Source organism: Periplaneta americana, chromosome 11 (assembly GCF_040183065.1).
Source record: "Periplaneta americana isolate PAMFEO1 chromosome 11, P.americana_PAMFEO1_priV1, whole genome shotgun sequence".
Taxonomy (NCBI): domain Eukaryota; kingdom Metazoa; phylum Arthropoda; class Insecta; order Blattodea; family Blattidae; genus Periplaneta; species Periplaneta americana.
Genome location: NC_091127.1, coordinates 171,068,509 through 171,092,461, shown reverse-complemented (window position 1 = coordinate 171,092,461; position 23,953 = coordinate 171,068,509). Strand labels below are relative to the sequence as shown.

At 35.6% G+C, this 23,953-nt stretch overlaps 1 protein-coding gene across 1 annotated transcript in view; it reads left to right on the top strand.

The window, feature by feature from the left end:
* Positions 1-7,390, top strand: part of Liprin-alpha (PTPRF interacting protein alpha) — a 258,468-nt gene extending 251,078 nt beyond the window's left edge. Inside the window, exon 25 of the mRNA XM_069838691.1 lies at positions 804-7,390. Coding sequence (XP_069694792.1) covers positions 804-890 — 87 coding nt within the window. The 3' untranslated portion in view covers positions 891-7,390. The remainder of the gene's footprint in view (positions 1-803) is intronic.
* Positions 7,391-23,953: the final 16,563 nt, after the last annotated feature.

Genomic DNA, 23,953 nt, shown 5'->3' with positions numbered 1-23,953 from the left:
AGTTTTCTTTTAAATTCGGGATATTGATTTTCTGTTTTAATTCTCGAACAATGGATATGAAACTTTTTTGAGTTTTCAATCTACAGAGAGGACTGTATGAATGCCAATTTTTCCTGGTAATCTGATAAGTTTTTCATATATAGTCTTAAATGTATATAATAAGTTAAGTGAGTTGAATCCAACGTTATCTATTCAGAGCAAGTCAGTCATATTGCATGTTCCAGCTGGAAGGGATAACTGACGCTGTTGTGGACCGTATCATCACAGTCTAGTATATACAGTCACAAAGCTCAATATGTAGTAAATATGCAAACATTAGATAGTTGCTCACCACTAGGATCGCTAATATCGCCTCATTACAGGCAATGCAAAATAGTACCGTCACAGTCTATTGTTTCTAGCACCCTCAAAACTCAAGCTTCGTGACTGTATATAGTAGACGGTGGTATCATCATAAATCCTGCCGATGATAGTTCTGACGACTCAATTTGGAAGGAATAACTCCTTTGTCCGGCAGCGATTGACCTTACACCTAAGTTTAAAATAATTTAATTAAAGTAATTATAAAATAAATGTTTCCTAAGCAAACGAATGCATAGTAGTGAGGTTAGGCCTACTTGACGAGTAACGGGAAATGTTTAACATGAAACAGAATGTACAACAGTAGGCGGGAACACGTACTGAGAATCTATGGCGCCTAACAGTGGCCATTGAAGCCTCACTTCAGTCACGTGCTATTGTTTACATTAGGGTTTCTCTTACAGTGAAAAGATTATATACATGCAATATGTTGTTTTATACAGGTGCGGCAAATGTTAGAAATGGAATTTAACAACATGTTAGCTGTTGCAACAGAACGTCGAGTGGAATCTGACTTGCCCAAGTCTTGATATTACACCACGAGACATCCCCACACCTAAAGTCTTTAGGAAAGATGTCATGGACAAGTGTTCGAACTGAGAGGACTCGGGCCCTCGTCCCGTCCCGTAGTAGCCATCGCTCGGCATTCCTTTCTCAGTTCGGACTGGACGGATGAAACACCAGCATCAGTCGGTCAGTACTTGCATTTTTATTTTTTATTGAGCCACTGACACTTAGCTGCATTATCACAAATGTGGAAGCATCTCGTCTAATTAGCCGGCAGTGTCTATTCCAATTTTTTTTTCTTTTTTTTTATTATTTTAATTTCGGCCAATGCTGAATCTCCCATCCCTAGTCTGTGTCGTATCAAGGTGTCACATGCAGTTGGAATGATGCCTGAATGAACTGTTGTAAATTTTAGTGTAAGAGTCAGATGAAACAAACACCTGGTATATAACCTGACACTACCTCCACCCTCATCCAGTATGGTGATGTTTTTCTTACTTTTTTTTTCTTTTTCTTATTTTAATATTTAAAAAAGTGACTTGTGTTATTGTTTCGTCAATGAAAAAGAGCTTTAAGAATATTATTAAGTATGTAACTGCATAATTGTGTCAGCCAGTGCCATCATTAAGAGAAGAAATTGCGGAACATCAAGTCAATAATCCGCTTACCGTATTGTGTATTATGTAAGCAATTTACCTGTAATCCTTCCTCAATATTAAACCTAGCCCTGTTACCTAACATCTCCAGTAGCTCTTTCCTCCCTTCCTGTACTTGACAAAACTGGTGCTCTGTTGTTAAAAACCATACCATTATTATAAAGTGAAGACTTGTTTAAAAAAATATAAGTTGGTTGGGAGTGTTAAAGTCGCAGGACATTTGCGGGCCTACAGTTAAAAAAAAAAGACAGATTATGAAGTAGAAGATCAGAACTGTATGTCTTATTATTGATTCTAGTTGAATGAAATGGTTACCAAAGTAATTGGCAGTTAGCCAATATGTTGAAATGATTGTACAAAAGTGTGCTGAATGAAAGATTAGAAAGGATCCATTTCAAGTACATAATACAACTGTTGAATGTCTCCAGTATTATTTTATACTCTGGTCATGTTCCGAAAACTTAGCCCTTCACACAAGATTCCGAGTAGAAGTCGTAATAAACTTGCCTTTTTCTAATAACTCCTTGGCTCTAAATAGTATCTCGTGCTACGTCTTCATTAGTTACCTTTTGCAATGCTGTTAATGATAAAAGGACCAAGCCAATAATAAGGGTAAGCTAATGCAGGGAGACAGAAGCAGCCATTTGAATATAGCTACAAATTAAAGATTAGAGGGAGCAGAAATCAGTACATATTAGTGTGACCTGTCAGAACATTAAAAATACACCCGTTGTTATGGAGACCTGAGAAACATTGGAAAGGTGATATTGTGTGCAAACATAGATGCAGCTTTCACCCTGTATTATTTATTTTATATTGTTAGCAAGTTTACCCCAATAAACAGTTTTGAAGTAGAAAATTACTCTGTACAAAATTTCTTCCATTCATGTGATATGGTTTGTTATGATGAAAAATGGTATGAAGAATGCTAAGTTATCTGATCATTTTCAATGTTAGCTTTCCTGTATCCTTGCTTGACCACATGAAAAGATTCATGACTGGATGCTTATAATCTAGCTGGTTATAGACAGGTGGAACTGAACTGTGATAAAGTATCTTGCCAGAGATATCTTTCGAATTCATTGTGAATAATTTTATAACTTTGGTAACGATGGTTTTGTATGCAGATTTTCAGATATTTTCATTTTTTAATTTAAGTATCCGGTGATAATTCTCTGTAGACTAGGTTTCTTACAAATGCTATCATTGTGATGTCTTCAACCTCTTCAACACAGTTCTAAATCATTGCTGCTATAGCCAGTTGGATCTATAAGTTAACCAATTTATAAAGTGTTTCTTATATAACAAGTGTTAATTTTCCATAAAAATTGTATGCAGACTCTTTCCATGTGAATTAAACCAAAGCACTGATTCTGAAACTGATAATGTCATTCATCCATAACCTACATGCATTCCTTTTAATGTAGAATTGTTTATAAAACAGAATGGTTTATAAAATTTTGATCACATTTTCAGAGTAAGAATATGAATGTAAGTCAGTGTTGTGATTTGACGAATGTGATGTTTGATGGATTGGTCAGAGAGAAATGAATTAGTTCAAATTATTGTTTTACTACTTCATAATTTCAAACTCCCGTATATGAACTTACCATCTGTATTAATTGCACAGATATTTTTGTTTCTGCAGAGTTATAGAAGGATCCAAGTTCAGGCCTATGACTGTGATACTCGTAGCTGAGTTACAAATACAAATACTGCTCACAGGTATTATACTTCTGTTATTCTGGACAAATATACACGATGAAAAATACAAAATTTAAGCTTCAGAATTTTGTACTTAGATTTGCTGTTGTCATTGTTATTGAGCTCATGTTGAAATCTCCCCTCAGATTACAGGCATTGTTAGAGTTCTATAGCAACTAAACAAATACAAAAGTTAGCTGTTCATACCAGCGAATAGGGATTATAAAGAATGGACACTGAGCGAATTTTCCTGTGTTTTGTTTCTCTGTGCGCCAGCGTTTAGTTCTACTTTCAAGCGCTAGAGGTTAGTGTAATCAAGCATAGGCTAAGATAATAATTGAGAATAGAGTTGAGACACAGGATTCAAACATCGCCTACCTTATTGCATAATCACGTAACGCTTTGCTTCAAATAAATTCAAGTTAACAGCTTTTCCTTATTTCTCAATGACAAACTAGTTGTAATAATAATTTTGTTATATTTCAGATATATTAAATTATATTATAAATTAATATAATACATTATAAAATTAAGTATCAAATTCGTTTAATATTTGTATATAATATAATATAGGTATATGGTTTTACTTCTCATAAGCGTTTTGTTTTTCCATTTTCAGTGCTATCAAATCATTACATATTTTAATTGTTGTTGGGTTCAACGTTTCAACTCTCATTATAAAGGAACTCTAGAGTCTAGACATTACAGTTAATGACGGATTTATTATTTTATGGATCCAATTTATTTTATTTGAGTACATAATGTACCTAGATGTTTTAATTATGTGTTATATTTCCGCTGTGTCGACTGCTAGCTGGTGTGATGTCAGCGCCAACTCCTGGGAGAAAGCAGAATCTCACGCTCTAGCTGACTTGAAGGTCATTGAAATCAGTCCAGATACATCAAAGGTACCGACGCGAAGGGTCCATTCTTTATAATCCCTATTCGCTGTTCATACTAACACTAAGGTTACTAAATCAAGGCTTTGGATAAAATATTATCGAAAAATTGAGTAGCTTCGGCTCACTCAATACTGTCATTTATTTTATTTATTTTATTGGGTTATTTCACGACGCTGTATCAACATCTAGGTTATTTAGCATCTGAATGAAATGAAGGTGATAATGCCGGTGAAATGAGTCCGAGGTCCAACACCGAAAGTTACCCAGCATTTGCTCGTATTGGGTTGAGGGAAAACCCCGGAAAAAACCTCAACCGGATAACTTGTCCCAAACAGGATTCGAACCCGGGCCCCTGGTTTTGCGGCCAGAAGCGCTGATCGTTACTCCACAGGTGTGGACTCTCAATACTGTCAAAGTCTGTTGAGCGTACACAAGCGTATCTCGTCACATAAAGATGGAAACTGAACCTTAGTACGGGCATTGTTTCTTAATATAACATTGTAAATACGTTAAATTTCCACACTTACAGTTAGTACGAGAAGCTAATTTGTTATTTTCGTTTATCTGCTATGGAGATCTAAGCGCGCATTTTTAGAGGAGGTTTCGACTTGAGGTAATTAATATTTTCCTTGTAAGATAGGCTTAAACAAAGTAAACATTACAGAACTTAATCTGATAGTAGCATGCTTATTCATCTTAGCCTCTACAACTTCATTTGATGAACCTTGTGGCCTTCTCTACAATTCTCCGCCATTCTTTCCTACCTTGTATATATACCCTCTAATTTTTAATGTTAATTTCTTTCAGGTCGTTTATTATATCATCCATCTGTGCTTTTATTCCTATTTGTTTCCATTTAAATATTCCCTTGACTAAATAGAAGCATACTATGCTGTCATATCTTGTGGTATCCTGACATGGAGGACCCAAGTTGTGTCCTTCTTATCCTTTGTCAACTGAAATTGCTCTCTGCAGCAAGGATAAACAAGGAATGTATAATCAATGCTGAAATTTTAATTCATTTCAGGCTATCATGTTCATTATTGTATTACTTGAATCCAGATAGGATAGATCGACATATTAAATTTTAAGATTTGACGCGAAATTCGTTTACTTAGTCTTAGGGTTTGATTATCACATATCTTGTGTTGATTACTTCCCCATCTCTTTGTCAAGATACGTATTACGGAATAGTATTCAAGTGACTTTATTTGTAAAGTTTGCGCTTACTTCTTGTAATCAATATGTTTATTCTGTCATTTAAATTATTAACTTCATTATATGCTAAATGTCTGAGTTGTTTTCTACAACACTTGTAGAATACATATTTTAAATGCAACTTTCTCCTCCTCTTAAATTTTGTAACACATTATACAGGGACATCATTTTATTTTTACTAACATTTTTAATATTAACTTGCCTATACCTCTGGATCAACGCCGTTTGCTACCCCTTCCACGACTGAAGTTCGATGATACTGGCGTAATATACAAACAAATCACTTTACTAGGTATAGGAGGGAAGAAAAGTAGTTCATCCATTTACGTAAACTAGGAAATATTGCGCTTTTGAGTTTGATTATTTTCATTAGGTTTTTGTTTAATCAAAATACAGTACAGTATTAACAGTGAGTGTTTTTACTCACGAACTGAGCTGTCCATGTGGACGTATTCATTATGCAGTGTATATTATACTGTCTACAGCACATTAGCGTACAATATAGATAATGAAGTTAAATTGAAAAATAATCATAATATGGATATTTAAACACATTTTTTTAAATGGTGGCCATTCATTTCGATTCAGACTTCAGTTCTAATGTGCATATTATCGCACTATAGACTATTGTACCTAATCCCAATTACCAGTTTCGTTCTTCATACTAGTAACTCATGTTGAAATAATTCTGTACCTACTCTATAAAAGAGTACCTTACGTACTGTAAATTCAATCTTCACTTCTGCCCGATCCGAAAATATAAAATTACTCAGACATACTATCTACTGTCTGCTAAGTGGTTATGTCGTAGGGTCGTAGAAAGGGAGGAAATCACGTGACAGTTAATTACTTAACGAGGCCCTTCTATTTAAGTTATTTTAAACAATTGTGTAATATTACGTAAACGTCCGATTCCTAACAGAAATTAATGTTCTCAGAAAAGAGCTAAGACAGCCCAGCCACTAGCTGGCGAATATAAGCTGGTGGGGGAAACCAGGATACGGCGTAGCAAATGGACGACAGTAGGCCTACCTGTGCGAAAATGATTCAATATTGAAAGCTCTTTCGTCACTGGAAAACACGAACATATTTTTGGAATGTACGGTTTACTAGGACCGTAAGGCTACTATGACTGTATATGCGGTCTTGGATCTGTGTGGAGGACGGTTGAACTTCATTAGTAGAAGGGGTGGGAGTGAAGTACATTCAAAAACTCAGGTACAATCAAAATTGAAGTAAAAATAAAATGATGTCCCTGTAGTTAAAGCATTGTTTATAACAAATATACAGTAGCCTATATTAGAAATTTTATATCTGTATTAAAAATGCTCGTATCTTATCTCTGTTGTAAACGTTATGTAGAGGCAATGATACCAAAATTATTTAATTTGTGAAAAATACAAGGAATTCCATTCTATTATTTTCTGATAATTATGCTAATGCTTAATTTCGTATTACTGTATTTTGTAATCCAAAAGTATTACAATTTTTAAGGAATTTCTGTTTTGTTCAAAGAAAATTTTGATTATCAAGCATATAGCCTAACAATAATAGTGATGGAGAATTTTATTAATGGCGTGTGTGAATACCAGTACTATGTTAAGCATTTGAAAAGAGTATATAGGCCTATTGTTTGCAGTTTGTCACATCTCTGCATACCAGATGGTTTTTAACCATGAATAATATACTTTAATAAATGTACCGGTATCCTTAAGAAGGTCGGTGTTGGGACTATTATGAAATGAGGAAATGTTTTGGATATAAGCTCGACATATTTAAAATGGTTATTCCCTTTATAACATACAAATACTCGGAAGAAAGTAACACTTAAGACATAGAAATATCCATATTGAAACTGTTGAATAAAAATGCCTATTCCACAAAGGTATGGTGTTCTACATTACAAATTACTGATGAAAGATGTTGTACTGTAAAGTATGGAGTTGTATCTTTCTGTTCCATGAAAGAATTACAGTGTATTGTACATTACCAATGAAAGGCTACTAGTGACGTCATATCAATAAACAAAAGATGAAGCAGCTGGTTTATCTTCGTATTTCATTCATCGAATTATGGTATGTTTGTCTCTTTAATCATAATGTACTTTAAGGTAGGTTACGGTATACAACAAAAATTCGTAGATTCTATGAATTTCGTAACCCTGCAATGTTATTTATTTTAGTTTACTTCTTGAATAATGAAAAATTTACTTCCTTATTATTATCATCATATTCTTCACGATCCCCACATAATGCTCCTTGATAGTTTCCCATATTAACCAACAGATGCCACTAATAACAATCTTCACTCCCAAATTTAATTGTTACGAAATTACAAACAATGCAAAATTATTAAAATGGTGTGAAAGGAGATGAAATTGTTTCTTTTGTAGGAAATAGAAGCAAGAAAAAATATTCTATAGCACATATTTATGAAATATATCTTAATATTATGAAATAAATATATTTAAATAGCATTAGTACATGTATGTATTAGTCTTCTTTCATTGGTAGAGAATACAGTAAAACCCCGATAAAACACTGTTCAAGGGACCGGGTGTGAACCACGTATTAACCTGGACCACATATTAGGTGGGTATACAAATTTTGACTTATATACAGTATCTATTAGCATTTTTCTTTATGTAATTACTGTACTGTAAGTCAAAGACATTTACAATATATACTGTACTTAATTCTTTCGAAAAAAAAAAAAGTCATTTATAGTTGTTTGCCGTGTGCGTGTTCTCCAAGTCCTCATGTTTACCACACTTCAGTTTCCTGCGATTACATTCTCCTGACATCGCTTTTGTAATGATTGAGTCGCGGTTTTTTATTATCGTTCTTAATGTCGATGATGCGATTGCTAATGAATCAGAGAGTTGTTTCTGAGTAAGAGTACTGTTCTCATCATTCTTTCGTAAGATTTCCAATTTTTTCGACACAGAAAGCGCTTTTCGCTTAACACTCATTGTAATGACATTCACAGACACTTCAATACACTAAAGGACAACAAACTGCCAGCAAAAATTTCCAGAATTTTATTACGGCCGAGTGAGGAATGCTGTTTGAGAGAGAGAGGGTTAGCAAGAGGGTGAGGTATTGTAACTGTATGTAGGCTTTAACCGCGCAGGTAAGGAGTCTAATAAGAGAGCGTAACAAGAGGGTGGGGTATACTAAGGTATGAATGTTTAAATGCGCAGGTAAAGGGTCGAATACCAATACTTTTCAGGTTAATGGCACCAGTGAATTCAATGACAAAGATGTTTCATTGCTGTTACAGTACATTGCTGAAAATTACATCGAAAATATTCCACAAAAACAGTGTATTATGCGGGACTTGAGCACAACAAACGGGGTATTTTATAAAGGCGTTATATATGAACTGTGCAGGGACCGGACAAAAAAAGTGTATTACACGGGATAGCATACTTTTGTGGAATGCAATCATGAAACTTTATTGGTAATTTGTAAGTATGGAGTGGTAAAGTACTACTGTAGAAAAGTCTTCTGTGGAACAGAAACTCTAGTACCATATTTTTACTACTTACTAGAGAATTTACTTATAATGTACAACATACCATTGAGGAATAAACTCAGGAGTATTGTAATTTGCTGTCATTTGGATAAAATGGTGTGCAGAGTATGCACAGCATAGTACTATTCATTTCTCTCAAGTATCTAAAGTTCTGTCAAGTCACACTGATTGCTTTCACATGAAGACTTGTGCTGATCTCTTATTGTAATGCTGACCTCTACTTTTGAGTGTAGGAAGTTTAATGTAATTCGGACCAAGGTTGAGCATCTGAGGAGCAGGTTAACTTCAAACATCTTTTCTCAAGGAATTAAAACAACTGTTAGTATTGTTAAAAAAGTTTTAATACAACTCTTAAGATACTCTATTTCAAATGTCGAATGAGCTGCCCCCTCAGTTTTATGGTAGGTTACCGAGTTGTTTATTCTGTTTGTGTGAAGCTTTTCTTCCCAGCCAAGGTTCTAAGTTTTCGTTGCATGTGCGTATATCTGTTGTCATGCAACGATGGGTGGAGAAAAAGTTTGAATGTTTTGTCAAGATGCTTGTAGTGAGGTTATTCTCCCCATTCTGTGCATTGTTGTTACTACAGGGAAAAATATATTGTAAGAAGATTATTGTTTTGTTGGGAGATAATTACTCTCTCTGCCCCATCACCAATGTGTTCCCAAGAAGTCGCTCTTGCACTTGCTGCCAAGTTGCTAGAAGTATATAAATATGTTAGATATATGTAGCCGAATACTCGAGTAGTAAGAAATTACAGTTAATAGCAGTGTGGAAGCGACTTAATGCTGAATGGATGGAACTCAGTACACAGCGTAAAGAATTAAATCGAAAAAAAAAAACAAACAAAAAGTAATACTGTTTCACTGTACTTGTACCTTATTGATTCTTGATGTTTAAAAGTGTTTTCGCAAGGAATGCTTAGCAGTGATTGGTATATAGAAGTGTCCATGGCAAAATGGTCAATTTAAAGAACAAGATAGAATACATTAATTTTAAATACCTGTCCATTAATTTGTCTGTTAGTGATTTTAGCATTGTTTTTACAAGTGTGCATTGTATGATTATTCTGTAGGTACTCTTATACAAGCACCTGTTTTGTATACAACATTTCTGTATATTATATATTCAGGTTTAATTGCATTTCAGACAACAGAGATTTTAATGGGCAGTTAATACCCCATAAACTACAAGCTAGTCTTTTGTATGAAGTTTTTTAATGTGGTGCATTGAAATCTGTATTTCCAGAGAGACCATGAACGTAATTCCTAATGACTTTACCGGGGTCTCATGTATAAAATAACTGATAATGAATTCGTGGCCCCTAGCTTTTCTTGTTTGTTATTTATTTTTTACGAGAAGACTGTTACAATTAAGAGCCAGTGTTCAGATCGGAGAAATGTAAAATAAATTATTGCTAGTACACAGAGTTGCAAGAAAACTAAATCCAGAATCTTGGCTAGAGAGTAAAGTAGGTATTCTGAATTGTCTGTAGCATTCCACTGAAACAAAACAGAAAATGCTGAATCCGACTTGTATCTTGACTAATACTGTTTTGCTCCCGTTGTGAGGAAATGTGTACAGATTGTATAGACCTAGCAATAAACTGTACATACTTGAGGAAGAAGACTTCTCATTCACAGCAAAGTAGAATGAGTAACACGAAATAGAGAATTGAAATGTGGAAGAACTTAGTGCCGAAAATGACAGTCATGCACTCTGGGAACAGTGTAATTTTTTATACAGTCAAATTAAAAATATAATAATATTAATCACGTAAAATACCTGCGTAGCAGAAGTTATACGTGAAGCAAGAAGATTGAAGAAGCAGACAGGAGCTTTTTGGTTATTAGGCTGAGTCGGTCATCTACATCTGGTAAGTACCTTCCTCAAATGTAAATGTAGCTTATATTTTAGACACATAGTTTTCAACCTTTTGCGCACTAAGTACCTTCCTCAAATGTAAATGTAGCTTATATTTTAGACACATAGTTTTCAACCTTTTGCTCACTAAGGACCAAATGAAAAATCAGCGAGATGCAAACACACTGCATAATTCTTGTGAAAGGTTGCTGTTGTTGTTGTTTTCTAATGCCAGGCGTTTGACAATAAAGTCATTTGACCTCTTGCACTCCAATATTTTTCAAAGATATTATCATGACTAGCCACTGAAGCACAGATTTTGAGGTGTTCCGAATCCATTTCTTGGTTTGAGTTGCACAATGGGCAGTTAGGGGACTGATATATTCCAATTCTGTGCAGGTGTTTGGCCAAACAATCATGGCCTGTTGCCAATCTAAATGCAGCTACAGACTATTTTCGTGGTAAATCGGGAATTAACTGTGGATTATGATGCAGAGAGTTCCATTTTTTCCCTAGGGATTGTGTTATCAAATTTTGTTTGTTGAAGTCTAAGTATGTAGATTTAATAAATATTTTCACAGAGTAATACGTAGATTTAGTAACAGGTCTGTAAGTAGCAGTGCTGCCCTTCTTTGCTAAAGCATCTGCATTTTCGTTCCCCAGGATTCCACAATGGCATGGTATCCATTGGAATACAATTCTTTTATTGAGTGATATAATTGAGAACAGTAATATGACCAAGCTCCCAAGGACTCGCTCACCTTAGGAGCCTACTTATGACCAATTCCCTGTGACAATAGGAGGCCCTTGCCCTTATGGGATGTGTACGGGCTAAAATTTATTATTATTATAAAAAAATTATTATTATTATTATTATTATTATTATTATTATTATTATTATTATTATTATTATTTATAATTGAGAGAGCATTTTAGTTATTTCTGCTGTTTGAGATGAAGGTGTGTGTTTAGAATAGCTGTTTTGGAGTCTGACAATATAACTGCATTCTTAAATTTATTAATGTGGCATAGAAGATTCCTGAGCCTTTCACTTATTGCAACGATTTCTCCATCAAAACTTGTTGTTCCATATCCAAGAGATCTATAAAGTGAGAAGAGACAGTACGTAACACCTGCACCGGCACCTTGTTCCCTGGAGATCAAGGATCCGTCGGTGTATAAATAATGAAGCCAGTTTTGTGGAGGGTACCTAATATTAATTGTCTCTAAAGACAATTGTTTCAGTATTTCAGTGTTTACTTCTGATTTCAGTATTTCTTCTGTTAAATTTAGATTATATTCTATATTTAATAGAGTTAAAGGGTTTGGCTTAATTTGTAAGTTTTATTTTAAATTCGGGATATTGATTTTCTGTTTTAATTCTTGAACAATGGATATGAAACTTTTTTGAGTTTTCAATCTACAGAGAGGACTGTATGAATGCCAATTGTTTCCTGGTAATCTGATAAGTTTTTCATATTGAATCAATGCTTTTTCTTCTGTTGTCATTTTGTGAAAGGTATTCTGTTTGTGTATAAAGCATTTTTGCTAGGAAAATGAAAGAAGCTTGTAAATTACTATAAAATGTGAACAATCGCATGGCCTGGGTGATTTGTATGTGTTGCCATTTCATAACCCATACCAGAGTAGGGGAGAATTCTGTATGAAGTTCTGAAAGGGATTTATGAAAGTACTTTCTAATACTAAATCCAGTATAAGATTTTTTTTAAATAAAATAGTTATGGAATTATCAAATAATCCAATGAGTATGGAAAAGAAAAGAAAATATACATTTTTGACACAACACTGCATGATGGAGATCAAGTTCCAGGATGTAAATTAAATACTAAAGAAGAAGTAAGAATAGCTAAACAATTAGAAGCTTTGAGTGTTGAAATCAGGAAAAAAACTAGAAACAAATTCTTTTACGGCTATAAAAGAAGGAAATAAATTAATAGGCTTAGGAAGTAGTGAAGCGGGAGTGTCTGTCAGTTCATTAATTTCCACGTTTATATACTTAAACAGTTTATCTTACGGCAGAACATAATAGTACAGGCCAGTTACTTTATGGTGACAGCTCCGGCCTGGTGATGCAGTGGTTTGGGTGAGTTCACTGTTTGTTCGAAGGGGTGTTCATTTTAGTCTTCCTCTGCCTGCGTTAGTAGTCACATCTCGGGAGCGTTAGTATGGGCGTACAGTTGCGCTAAGGACGTACTACACCACCACTGTCTTGCATATTGCAATTTAGTGTGTTTGTTACGTACATTTCATTTAGTTACTTAAATAGTTGTAATGTTTCTGTTTTGTATTGTTCAGTGTGTAGTATTTATTGTCTAGATTCACTGCTATTTTCTGTTTGTGAAAATGTTGCCTGTTAGAAGCAAACTGAAAGGTCGGGTATTGCATTCACAGTCGCGAGAAGTCGTGAGCAACATGTAACGCTTTATGAAGATAGCATCGAAAGAAAAAACGTAACAAATGTTGGAAAACTTGTAGTAGAGGTTACCGCTGTGCCCGAGAGCAGTGTTAGCCAAATAATAAGGGAGACTAAAGACATTGATTCCTGGACTTCAGCTTCCTTCAGTGCTCCAAAATCAACTGTGGACAACTTTAATGAAGCTGTCATAAGACGAACCATACACGAGTTCTATATTTTACAGAAACAGAGGCCCACACTTAAAAAAAATATTATTGTAATTTAAAGTCTATCGACTTTCAGGGAGGTATCTCGACTTTGAGGAAAGTTAATTTAAAATTAGGATTTCATTGGACTATTGTTCCGAACTGCTGCTCATTGTATTTCCATATTAGTTTACTTCTTTAGTGTTTATTAGTGACTATTGTTCCAGAGTATGAAGTGAACACAGTGACTGGAGCTCAAAATTATGCAGACGCTGCAACATGCGAGAGAGCAACGTGAGACTTCATTTTTAATATGACTGTATTTCCCTCCCTCCATCTAGAAAACACTCGCTCCATCTCGAATCGGTCTCCCTTCCACACTTGAACCTTCTCCTCTCTCGCGTCGACGAGCTGTCACCATAAAGTAATTGGACTGTAATAGTAATAATAATAAAGTGTGGTGGTGATGAAGTCATTAAAAATGTATAAAAAAAATATTTTGCTACATCAGGAACACATCAGCACCTAGAATATGTCACCCAGTTTTGGGAACCAAACTACGAGTATCAGAAAGTCATGAGCAACCCATTGTTATAAATCTTAATTTTTATTTTTTAGACAGACCAGGTAGCCTACAACATCTTAATCTACAGATTTTTCTGTCATTTTTCAACATAGTCTCCATTTCTTTTGCACACGTTTTTCCCGCCTTTCAGTAAGTTTGAAAATTTCCTTGCTGTAGAAGTCCGTTTCATCTTCCCGAAGACACTGATGCACTACTTTCTGGATGTCCTCTAGTGTCTCCTAGCATTGCCCTCGCAGCCGCTCCTTTACAGAACTGAAAGATGGTAGTCGGAGGGTGTCAAGTCAGGACTGGAGGGAGATTGTGGAAGAGTTTCCCACCCAAATGTTCTGGTTTTCTACATGGTGACACAATCAGTGAGAGACCATGTGTTATCGTGTTGCAGGATGATATTCTTTCCAGGGTGTTTCTCGCGCAATGCACGACGGAATATAGCAGACAGCATTTATGGTCTGTCCAGGTTCAAGAAATTCAACCAAAATGCATCCTAGAACTCATCAATACTTTCCTTGTTGCGTTCCGTGGAGGCAGTTCGAGGCCGACCGCTACGAGGCTCATCTTGGATGCTCGTGTTCCCGTCTTCTTTAACAAGGAATTTAATGATGGCACACTGTCGAAACGAACCATCATTGTCGACCATTTTGAAAACATTGCCTGTGGTCTCATGATAGAAGTTAATGACGTTACAATATGTCAATACATAGTGTAAAGTCTGTAGATTATAATCGTATAATCGGTTTTGTTACTTTGTTTTATTTTATTTTATTGGGTTATTTTACGACGCTGTATCAACATCTAGGTTATTTAGCATCTGAATGATATGAAGGTGATACTGCCGGTGAAATGAGTCCGGGGTCCAGCACTGAAAGTTACCCAGCATTTGCACGTATTGGGTTGAAGGAAAACCCCGGAAAAAACCTCAACCAGGTAATTTGCCCCGACCGGGATTCAAACCCGGGCCACCCGGTTTTGCGGTCAGACGCGCTGTCCGTTACTTTGTTGAAATTGAAATTGTAGCAATGTGTTGCTCATGACTTTCAGTACGACCCTCTGTACATTTGTGTTGGTTTGAATGTTTTATTTCTGCACAAATGGAAATAGTGTATTTATGATAAGAGAAGCGATTAATGAAGGGCTTCATATGAAAAATCAGCGAGATGCAGACACACTGCATAATTCTTGTGAAAGGTATTCTCTATGTATAACATTGCGACATTAGTCCCAATTCATAACAAATTTTTCACTATGGTTCATTCAAAGTGAATTGTACATTTCTATTATTATTTTAATATTGCAGAACTTGCACAGCACATCACAGGTCTGTTGCTGCTCTCGATGCCGAGATGTTACTGAGAGAGGCCACACTGAATGACTAATTGTATAGCTACGCAATTTCAGCACCTTCATGCCCATAGCAAGGAAAGTTAGTGTTATTGGGGATGATCACACAAGTTACATTGGTTCATGGCCTAGCTAATAATAACTTAAACTGTGCCTCATTGTCATGTTACAATAAGTATTTAAAAGTCTGTTATTTTTGTTTCACCACGGATCCTGGAACAGCTGCCCATACTCGGTGTATTCTGCGTCAAAAAGTATTTAAAATTTCGCTTTAATTTAGATTGTGTCGTCCACACCTGTGGAGTAACAGTTAGCGCGTCTGGCTGCGAAACCAGGTGGCCCGGGTTCGAATCCTGGTCGGGGCAAGTTACCTGGTTGAGGTTTTTTCCGGGGTTTTCCCTCAACCCAATACGAGCAAATGCTGGGTAACTTTCGGTGCTGGACCCCGGACTCATTTCACCGGCATTATCACCTTCATATCATTCAGATGCTAAATAACCTAGATGTTGATACAGCATCGTAAAATAACCCAATAAAATAAAATAAATGAAAATAGATTGTGTCTGCTTATACTTGGGTTGAATTGTAAGCAACTGCTCCTCTTCCCCCAATGAACAGAAGAAAAGACTAGATAGTGTTTTTTTTTTTTTTTTTTTAGTTTGAGTATTCCATAGATATGTGTGTATTCTCCAGAGAGCTCAAAATGGTTGTTCAGCTGACACATTATGGTGGGAATTGTCAAAATTAGTTAACTAAATTATGGGCAAGATTCTGAATATTCCATGGCATGTATCTCTTGCCGAAACTCAGATTGGTTTATTTCATAATTCAAGATGTGATTATTAGAGCCCGGATTTTATGTAATTGCATATTTAATGCTACATGTTTATGCACGAATAAAAGGCAAATGTTGACGAGATACACATGTAGATATGTTGCTCATAATTTTTATTTTACTTTTTTTTTTTTTTTACATATTTGGTATAATATTACATATTTCGCACCATACTACATAATTTTACATATTTTAACATTATTGCAGAATAATAATAATAATAATAATAATTTCTCGGTTTAGTTTGCGCTTATATTGAATTATCCAATACCACAGCAAGAAAGGAAAAATAATTTGAATGCTATTGAGCTTCTCATACATTGTCGTTGTATTCAAAGCTGCAACAATGACCCATTTCACATGTCTTCCTTTCTTCTTCTCAAAATGCATCAGAATTTGTAGCAGTGTTGTTAACCAGCAAGGCAGTAATTGGTGAGTGTGTTCAGTAAGATTTAATGATGTATTGAAAAAGAATCTTTTTCACTATATGCAAAATACTTAAAAGTGAGTGTGTGCAGTTCCCTGAGAACATTGTTCCAGGTAACATTCCTCATCTGAAATACGCTCCAGTTACTTCATGTGAAGTTGAGAGGTCGTTTTCCATTTATAAGAACATTCTAACAGACAGAAGGCAATCAATTATCGCAGAAAATATGGAAAAATATTTAATTATTAATTGTTCCTTCGAACAATAATTAAATGAAGTTAAATCACATGTACACCTGTAATTTTTTTCAGTTGTGTTTTCTTAGTGTGCAAAAATACATCTAATAAAGCCTAGATTTTAAGTTACATATTTTTTATTTAGCTACATATTTTGCCATTTTTAGCTACATATTTATGTACCTATTTCTCATTTTCATATTACATAAAATCCGAACTCTAATGATTATACATAAGGTGGTTTTTTTAAGTGCATCATGTTGAAGTATTCTTCATAATGTTTAAGAAACACATAGAAGATATTGCACGAATAGATACATAAGAACTATAATACAAATATACATAATGATTAATACATAAATAGACAAATCGTTATTTACAGTAAAATCTTAAAGAAATTAATATCTAATTATATACCATAATAATAAAGAGGATATGAGAGTGAAAAGAAGCAATATTAGATTATAAAATTCCTCTTTAGGATATAGAAGATATTTTCTGGTAGAGACGCGTCATATTCAGCATAGTTTTTTTACAGTCAAACAGTCACGAGTACGTTCAACAGGTGAAGGATGTGTCACCCTCAGTTAATTTATTCCAAGGCGATCATCCCCAAGTGTTCGAGGTGAGTGTGGATACTATTTATTCATTTTTTTATCTTCGCAAAATCATTTTTATAAATAATATCACGAGTTATTATGTATTCATATATTAATCTGTGTGTACGTGTGCTTGTGCATATGACAGAGTGAGTGAGTGAGTGAGTGAGTGAGAAACAGGAAGAGGTTAACCTTGCTCTACTCCTGTGGTCTAAAATCAGTTACACTGTAATTACGTGTAACAATAAGAACAGGAAACCAGCATCCAATATTTGTCTTCCCGTCTTTATTTTATTTCGCGTGACATAGACATTATGTTATAATCAGGCAGCAAACTTAATGCCTGATGGGAGACATGCAGGTGATTTCTAGAGTCTCTACCGTGTACAGTAGAAGGTGGTGTGGGACGTGCCCCATTGAACTACTGTGCCTTATTGTTACTAAAATGGAGTCACCGCAGTTGTTTGCTGTTTACTTGCTTCGTGTTGCAGTTGACGAGTAACTTATATCATGGACTGAAGACCACAAAATTTCACATTTATTTAAAAAGAAATCGTAATAAAAATATATTTCGCGTTTTATCGCTAATTGATTGTAAGATAATCGCAATAATTTTTTATAAATTGGAAGGCAATTCTAAAATGAAAAATAACCGTATATTACATACTAGCCGTACCCGTGCGCTCCGCTGCACCCGTTAGAAATAAATATAAAGTAATTACATAATTAAAATAGGACATTTGAACCAGGGAACATTCGTGTTTGATAGAAGGATAAATAGTTTATTATGTTACTTAAATTGTATTAAAAAAATTAAAATGCGATCATTTTGATCCAGAGACCACTCATTTGGTCATAAAAATTATTTTAGGAAATACCGGAAACGAATGCCTATCAAGTTTTGTGTGCATAAGAAGCTATTTTAATCTTATCTGTCCTCGATTCACTCAGAAGTTACTGTAATAACATTATAACATTATGTCCATCTAGAGAAACTACACTTTCCAATGGTGAAATAATAATTAATTACACAAATCGGTTAATTTAGCTTCCGATATTACTTCATACAAACACACAAACATTCTGTGTAGGCTATGCTTCATAGCTTTCGATTGTTGTTGTCCAAGGCCCCTTAAAGACGAAGCAATTTGTTTTTTATTTCATTACACCGTAAAGCGGGGTGACTTTGAACAGTAATTTAGCGCCTTTCTAAATTAAATGCTGTACCCTACTGCGAAAGAACTGAACTAGTTTATTGACAACTTAAACAGTTTTATCGCAATTGGGTACAGCATTAAATTTAGAAAGGCGCTAAATTACTGTTCAAAGTCACCTCGGCGTTCAAAGTCACCCCGCTTTACGGCACCGCCTTAGATGGCGTTATTGTAATTTTAAAACTCATTTATCTCATTAAATATCAGTCCTATCAAAATTTTGCATGGAATAAAACTTATCGGAAATTGTTTTTAAAGAAACTTTTGTTATGTAATATTTTTCATGAAAATTAATAATAAGGCAGATATTTCGATTTATTTAATTCAGGCCCCCTTATAACCCCCCTTTTAAATAAAATATTTTGAATGCCATATAGCCTATATTCTAAGTTACAACGAACTTAATTTATATTCCAATTTTCATATAAATCGGTTCAGCGATTATCACGTGGAAAGGTAACAAACATCCAGACAGACAGACATACAAACAAAAATTTCAAAAAAGCTACTTTCGGTTTCAGGGTGGTTAATTATATATGTTAGGACCAATTATTTTTGGAAAATCGAAAATTACCAGAAATATTTCGGCTACAGATTTATTATTAGTATAGATTAGCTCATAATGCCTCAATCACGTCAACTTCAACATTGGAAGAGTTGGATGATTGTTTCAAAACTATTTTTTTCAAAGTAAGAAATGCTACACTGCGATCAATGGGCTACTTTTTCTATCCTTGAAGTAACTCGTTGTTTTAACCCTTTCTATGAGTGCATTAACATTATCAACATTTATCTGTACAATATTTGCTGGATTGAATAATTCATTTATATTTACATACGAGGCGCATCCAGAAAGTAAGCTTCCCGATTTTTTCCCCTTCAAAGCAAACGTAATTAGCCGTGTCAATTGCGCATGCATAACAGATCTATGACGTATCAATCATATGCCAGTCGGACAGGTCCCGCTTGGTGCCAGTAGCGTGGCAGCAGTGGTCCGAAATGGAAGCTCTTATTCCTTCTCCTGCCGCCTGCGAGATTCGGTTGGTGATGAAGTTCTTTAATGCACAAAGCATTGCGCCAATTTAAATTCATCGGCAGCTCTGTCAGGTCTATGGGCCGAACATCATGAGTAAGCAGATGGTGTGTCACTGGTGTAGGCAGTTTTCCGAAGGTTGTCAAAGTGTCCATGATGAAGAGCACAGTGGACGACCGTCGCTTCACAATTACGGAGCTTTGCAGCCATTTTCCGCAGATATCGTGATCCTTGTTGCATGAGATTGTCACTAAGCACCTGCTGTTCAAAAAAGTGTGTGCCAGGTGGGTGCCGAAAAACCTGACACCCGAACACAAAATGCAACGTTTAGGAGCAGCACTGACATTTCTGCAACAGTATCACGATGACGGCAACGAGTTCCTCGACAGGATCGTCACGGGCGATGAGACTTGGATTTCGCACTTCACCCCGGAAACCAAGCAGCATTCAATGCATTGGCGGCATAGTGGATCTCCGGTCAGGACGAAATGCAAACAGACTCTGTTGGTACGGAAAGTGATGTGCACGGTGTTCTGGGACAGGGAGGTCATTCTGCTCATTGACTTCCTTCCAAGAGGTGAAACAATGAACGCTGACCTTTACTGTGAAACACTGCGAAAATTGCGACATGCCATTCAAAACAAGAGGCGTGGAATGCTTACTGCAGGTGTTGTGCTCGTCCACATACGGCTCGGCGCACAGCAGCTGTTTTGACGGAATTTGGATAGGAATTGTTTGATTAACCACCCTACAGTCCTGATCTTGCTCCCAGCGATTTTCACGTTTTCTTGCACCTCAAGAAATTCTTGTCCTCCGGTGAGCGTTTTGGCAACGACGAAGAGCTGAAGACGTCTGTCACACGCTGGTTCCATTTTCAGGCGGCAGAGTTCTACGACAGAGGGATACAAACATTGATCCCACGATACGACAAGTGTCTCAATTCTGATGGTGGCTATGTTGAAAAATAGCTGAAACATTGCTGTACCTGTTGTCAAATAAATGTCTTCCTGAAAGTGTGTGTTCTTTTTTTTTTTTTTTTTAATCGGGAAACTTACTTTCTGGATGCGCCTCGTACAATGAATAGAAAGTTAACACAGTAAAGATACCGTATCATAAAGTTATTCAGTGAATATGAATCATGTGACTTGTATTTTTCAGTTTTCTGAATCACTAGGTTACTTACATGCTTACATAATTCGTATATTATTATTTCAATCTTTAAATCCAAACTGAAATGGTTAATTAATTTGCCTACCGACTCCCCTACATTACCATAAATTACTATATTCATTCTACACTTCAGGTCATTATGCAGAAATCTGTGGTCTCTACCTATCCCTCTCCACCACTGACCATGTATCTGCTCACACGCAAGTAAACAAACCTGTAGTAAAAGGAACAGCAAACCTATTTTATTGGGCACTAAGTTTCGCTGCCTGGTTATAACATTACAAATTGGTACCACAATTAAATATTTTAATACAAATATTACATTTTTTCCGTTCTTGGTGTATTTGAAGAACATTCGTCTCAGTTCATCTATCATCTGCACTAGTTGAAAATAGTGAAGAGAAAGTGGAGTGTGTAGATGCAAATGGAAGTACCCCGAGTAAAACTCTCTGCAAGTCTGCTTTGTCCACCATAAATTCCATCACAGCCTTGAAAAAACAGATTATTAAGAATTCAAATAATATTACAAACTACTAAAATAATTACTACACATAATATGGATATATAAACAACATTGTCCACACCTGTGGAGTAACGGTTAGCGCATCTGACCGCAAAACCAGATGGCCCAGGTTCAGATTCCAATTGGGACAAGTTACCTGGTTGAGGTTTTTTCCGGGGTTTTTCCTCAACCCATATGACCTAATGCTGGGTAACTATCGGTGCTGGACCCCGGACTCATTTCACCGGCATTATCACCTTCATTCCATTCAGATGCTAAATAACCTAAGATGTTGATATAGCATCGTAAAATAACCCACTATAAATTTTATATATTGTGAATTTTATTAGTTGCAACAATGTAATTTATTCGTCACAACAATAATTCCTTTCTACAATTCACCTTAAACGCTCTCGTCAACAATTGGATCTTCACTCAACACAGTATTCGTTATAGCACTCCACCGACGACAATGACAATTTACTTGGACTATTACGCACAACAATGAACTGTTAATCTTAACTAATATTTACAAAGCACTATTTACAAATCAGAACTACCAGTTCTCAGTTCACAGTTCTTCTATCTCAGTCACTCGAGTTCACAGTATCTCGAACCACAGACCTTCAGAGACAGTTCACTGTACTCGAACTCGGGTCCCTCCAACTGCGGTCCACTGCACTCGAACTCAGGTCCCTCCAACTGCGGTCCACTGCACTCGAACTCAGGTCCCTCCAACTGCGGTCCACTGCACTCGAACTCAGGCCTTTGGCTGCTGATACAGTTGCGGACGCACACTCGAGTCGAACTCCGGTACACAAGACTGGCTTCCTTGCTCTGGCTTTCTCACTGACTGAATAACTGAAAACTGGAAACTGCTGTCGTTCCTTCGCGTCCGTAATTTATAACCACAGCGACGTAGCCTCGAAGGTTCCACGCGTCTCCAGAGATTGCACTCCAGAGAAATCCAGAGCCCTCTCCTCTCTCCCAGCACCAGATGCGCGCGCACTCTCGTCGCGTTGACGTAATACATCCCCTCTCTTCTCTCCGCTAAAGTGCTCCGCGCGATCTTCTCTCTTGTGGGACGCTGGTCGTGAGTTCGAATCTCACGTCGCTGTCACATTATATATAAACAATTATATTCACTGAGGATAAGAATCATCATACAAAGAAGAATATCTCTTAATTAAATCTTCAAGGTGGTGAAAATGAGTGCATGAAATGTGCACCACAAACTGAGATCAAAACCATCTTTTTGCTCCTCTACACTTACCATTCTTGAAAAATCAAAATGTAACATTTAATGTTTTCACTTGTCCAATTAAAAGTTTTTATTCGACGTTGTGATTGGTAAAACAGAAGATCACATCTTTAATACTGTAGTTTTTATTTGCCCAATCTAAATGTTTTTCTTTGGCATTATGTTTATGTGTGTTCTTTTTTCTTTCTTTTTTTTAACTTTAATGGAGACTGTATAATGGCTAATTTTTTTCTAATCTCATCACAAAGTCACAAAGGAAAATGCCATTCTGTACATTCACGAAAATATTCTTAGTAGATATAAATATAAATTTGGGTATTTTTTTTATTGCAAGTTTGGGAAAGGGAAATTAGCAATGTTATTTACCCAATTTACTTTTTCTTTGAGAAGCTTAGGAGCTCCCTTTGCAAGAGACGAACACTTCTGTCACGCCATATGCTCTCTGTTATTGTCATAAAAAATCGTGTGATCTTGTTAGTAAACTATGAAAGTATGTAAAGTAAAGGCTAGTTCACAATAAATCGGGAACGCAAACGACGAGAACCAGAACTGAAATATTGTTAAAATAAATGTATTTAAATGTGGGCATTCACAATTAACTATTGTGAATGCTCACATTTAAATACACTTATTTTAACATTATTTCCGTTCTCGTTCTCGTCGTTTGCGTTCCCGATTTATTGTGAACCAGTCTTTACTTGATTTACTGTTGCAATGAACTCTGTGACTGAATTTTTAATTGAGCAATTTTCAAAGCTGTTACAAAGGATCATCACCTGGGATTCTTCTTTCACATACCGGTACCGTATACTAAGAAGGTGAGTTGCTTCTGTATAAATTAATGTGTAATTAGGTTAGTATCCAGTGTGACAGAGAATTTTCCGAAGGAATTTAAACAATCTTGATTGTAACAAACGATTGGATAACTAAGATGGTGATTCAGTATTAGATAATATTAAACAAAATGAAAAATTAAATTACATTAAACATACTCATACAGTTTAAGTCAAACATGTTTATAATGTTTAGAATGATACATTATCGTATATTTTCTTTTGCTGTATCTTCAGTAGATCAACCATAAATTAAATAAATTACGGTACCGTGCACCCATTAGAAGATACTGGTAAACTTTCCCAGAACAGTATGCAATTAATTTTTCATAAATTCACATAAAATATCTAGTTATCAGTCCCAGTATTGTTTTGCTATTATTGATTATTACAAGCAGCACCCATTATATTTCCTCCATTGTAGTCATTGTTGGTTTCAGATGATTCTCGTTCATCTTGTGAACAACAAATTTATCACTATCATTAACATAGCAGAAAATCTACTCCTTATGTAGAGTACATTAAAAAAATTGACTGATTCATAGGAAGAACA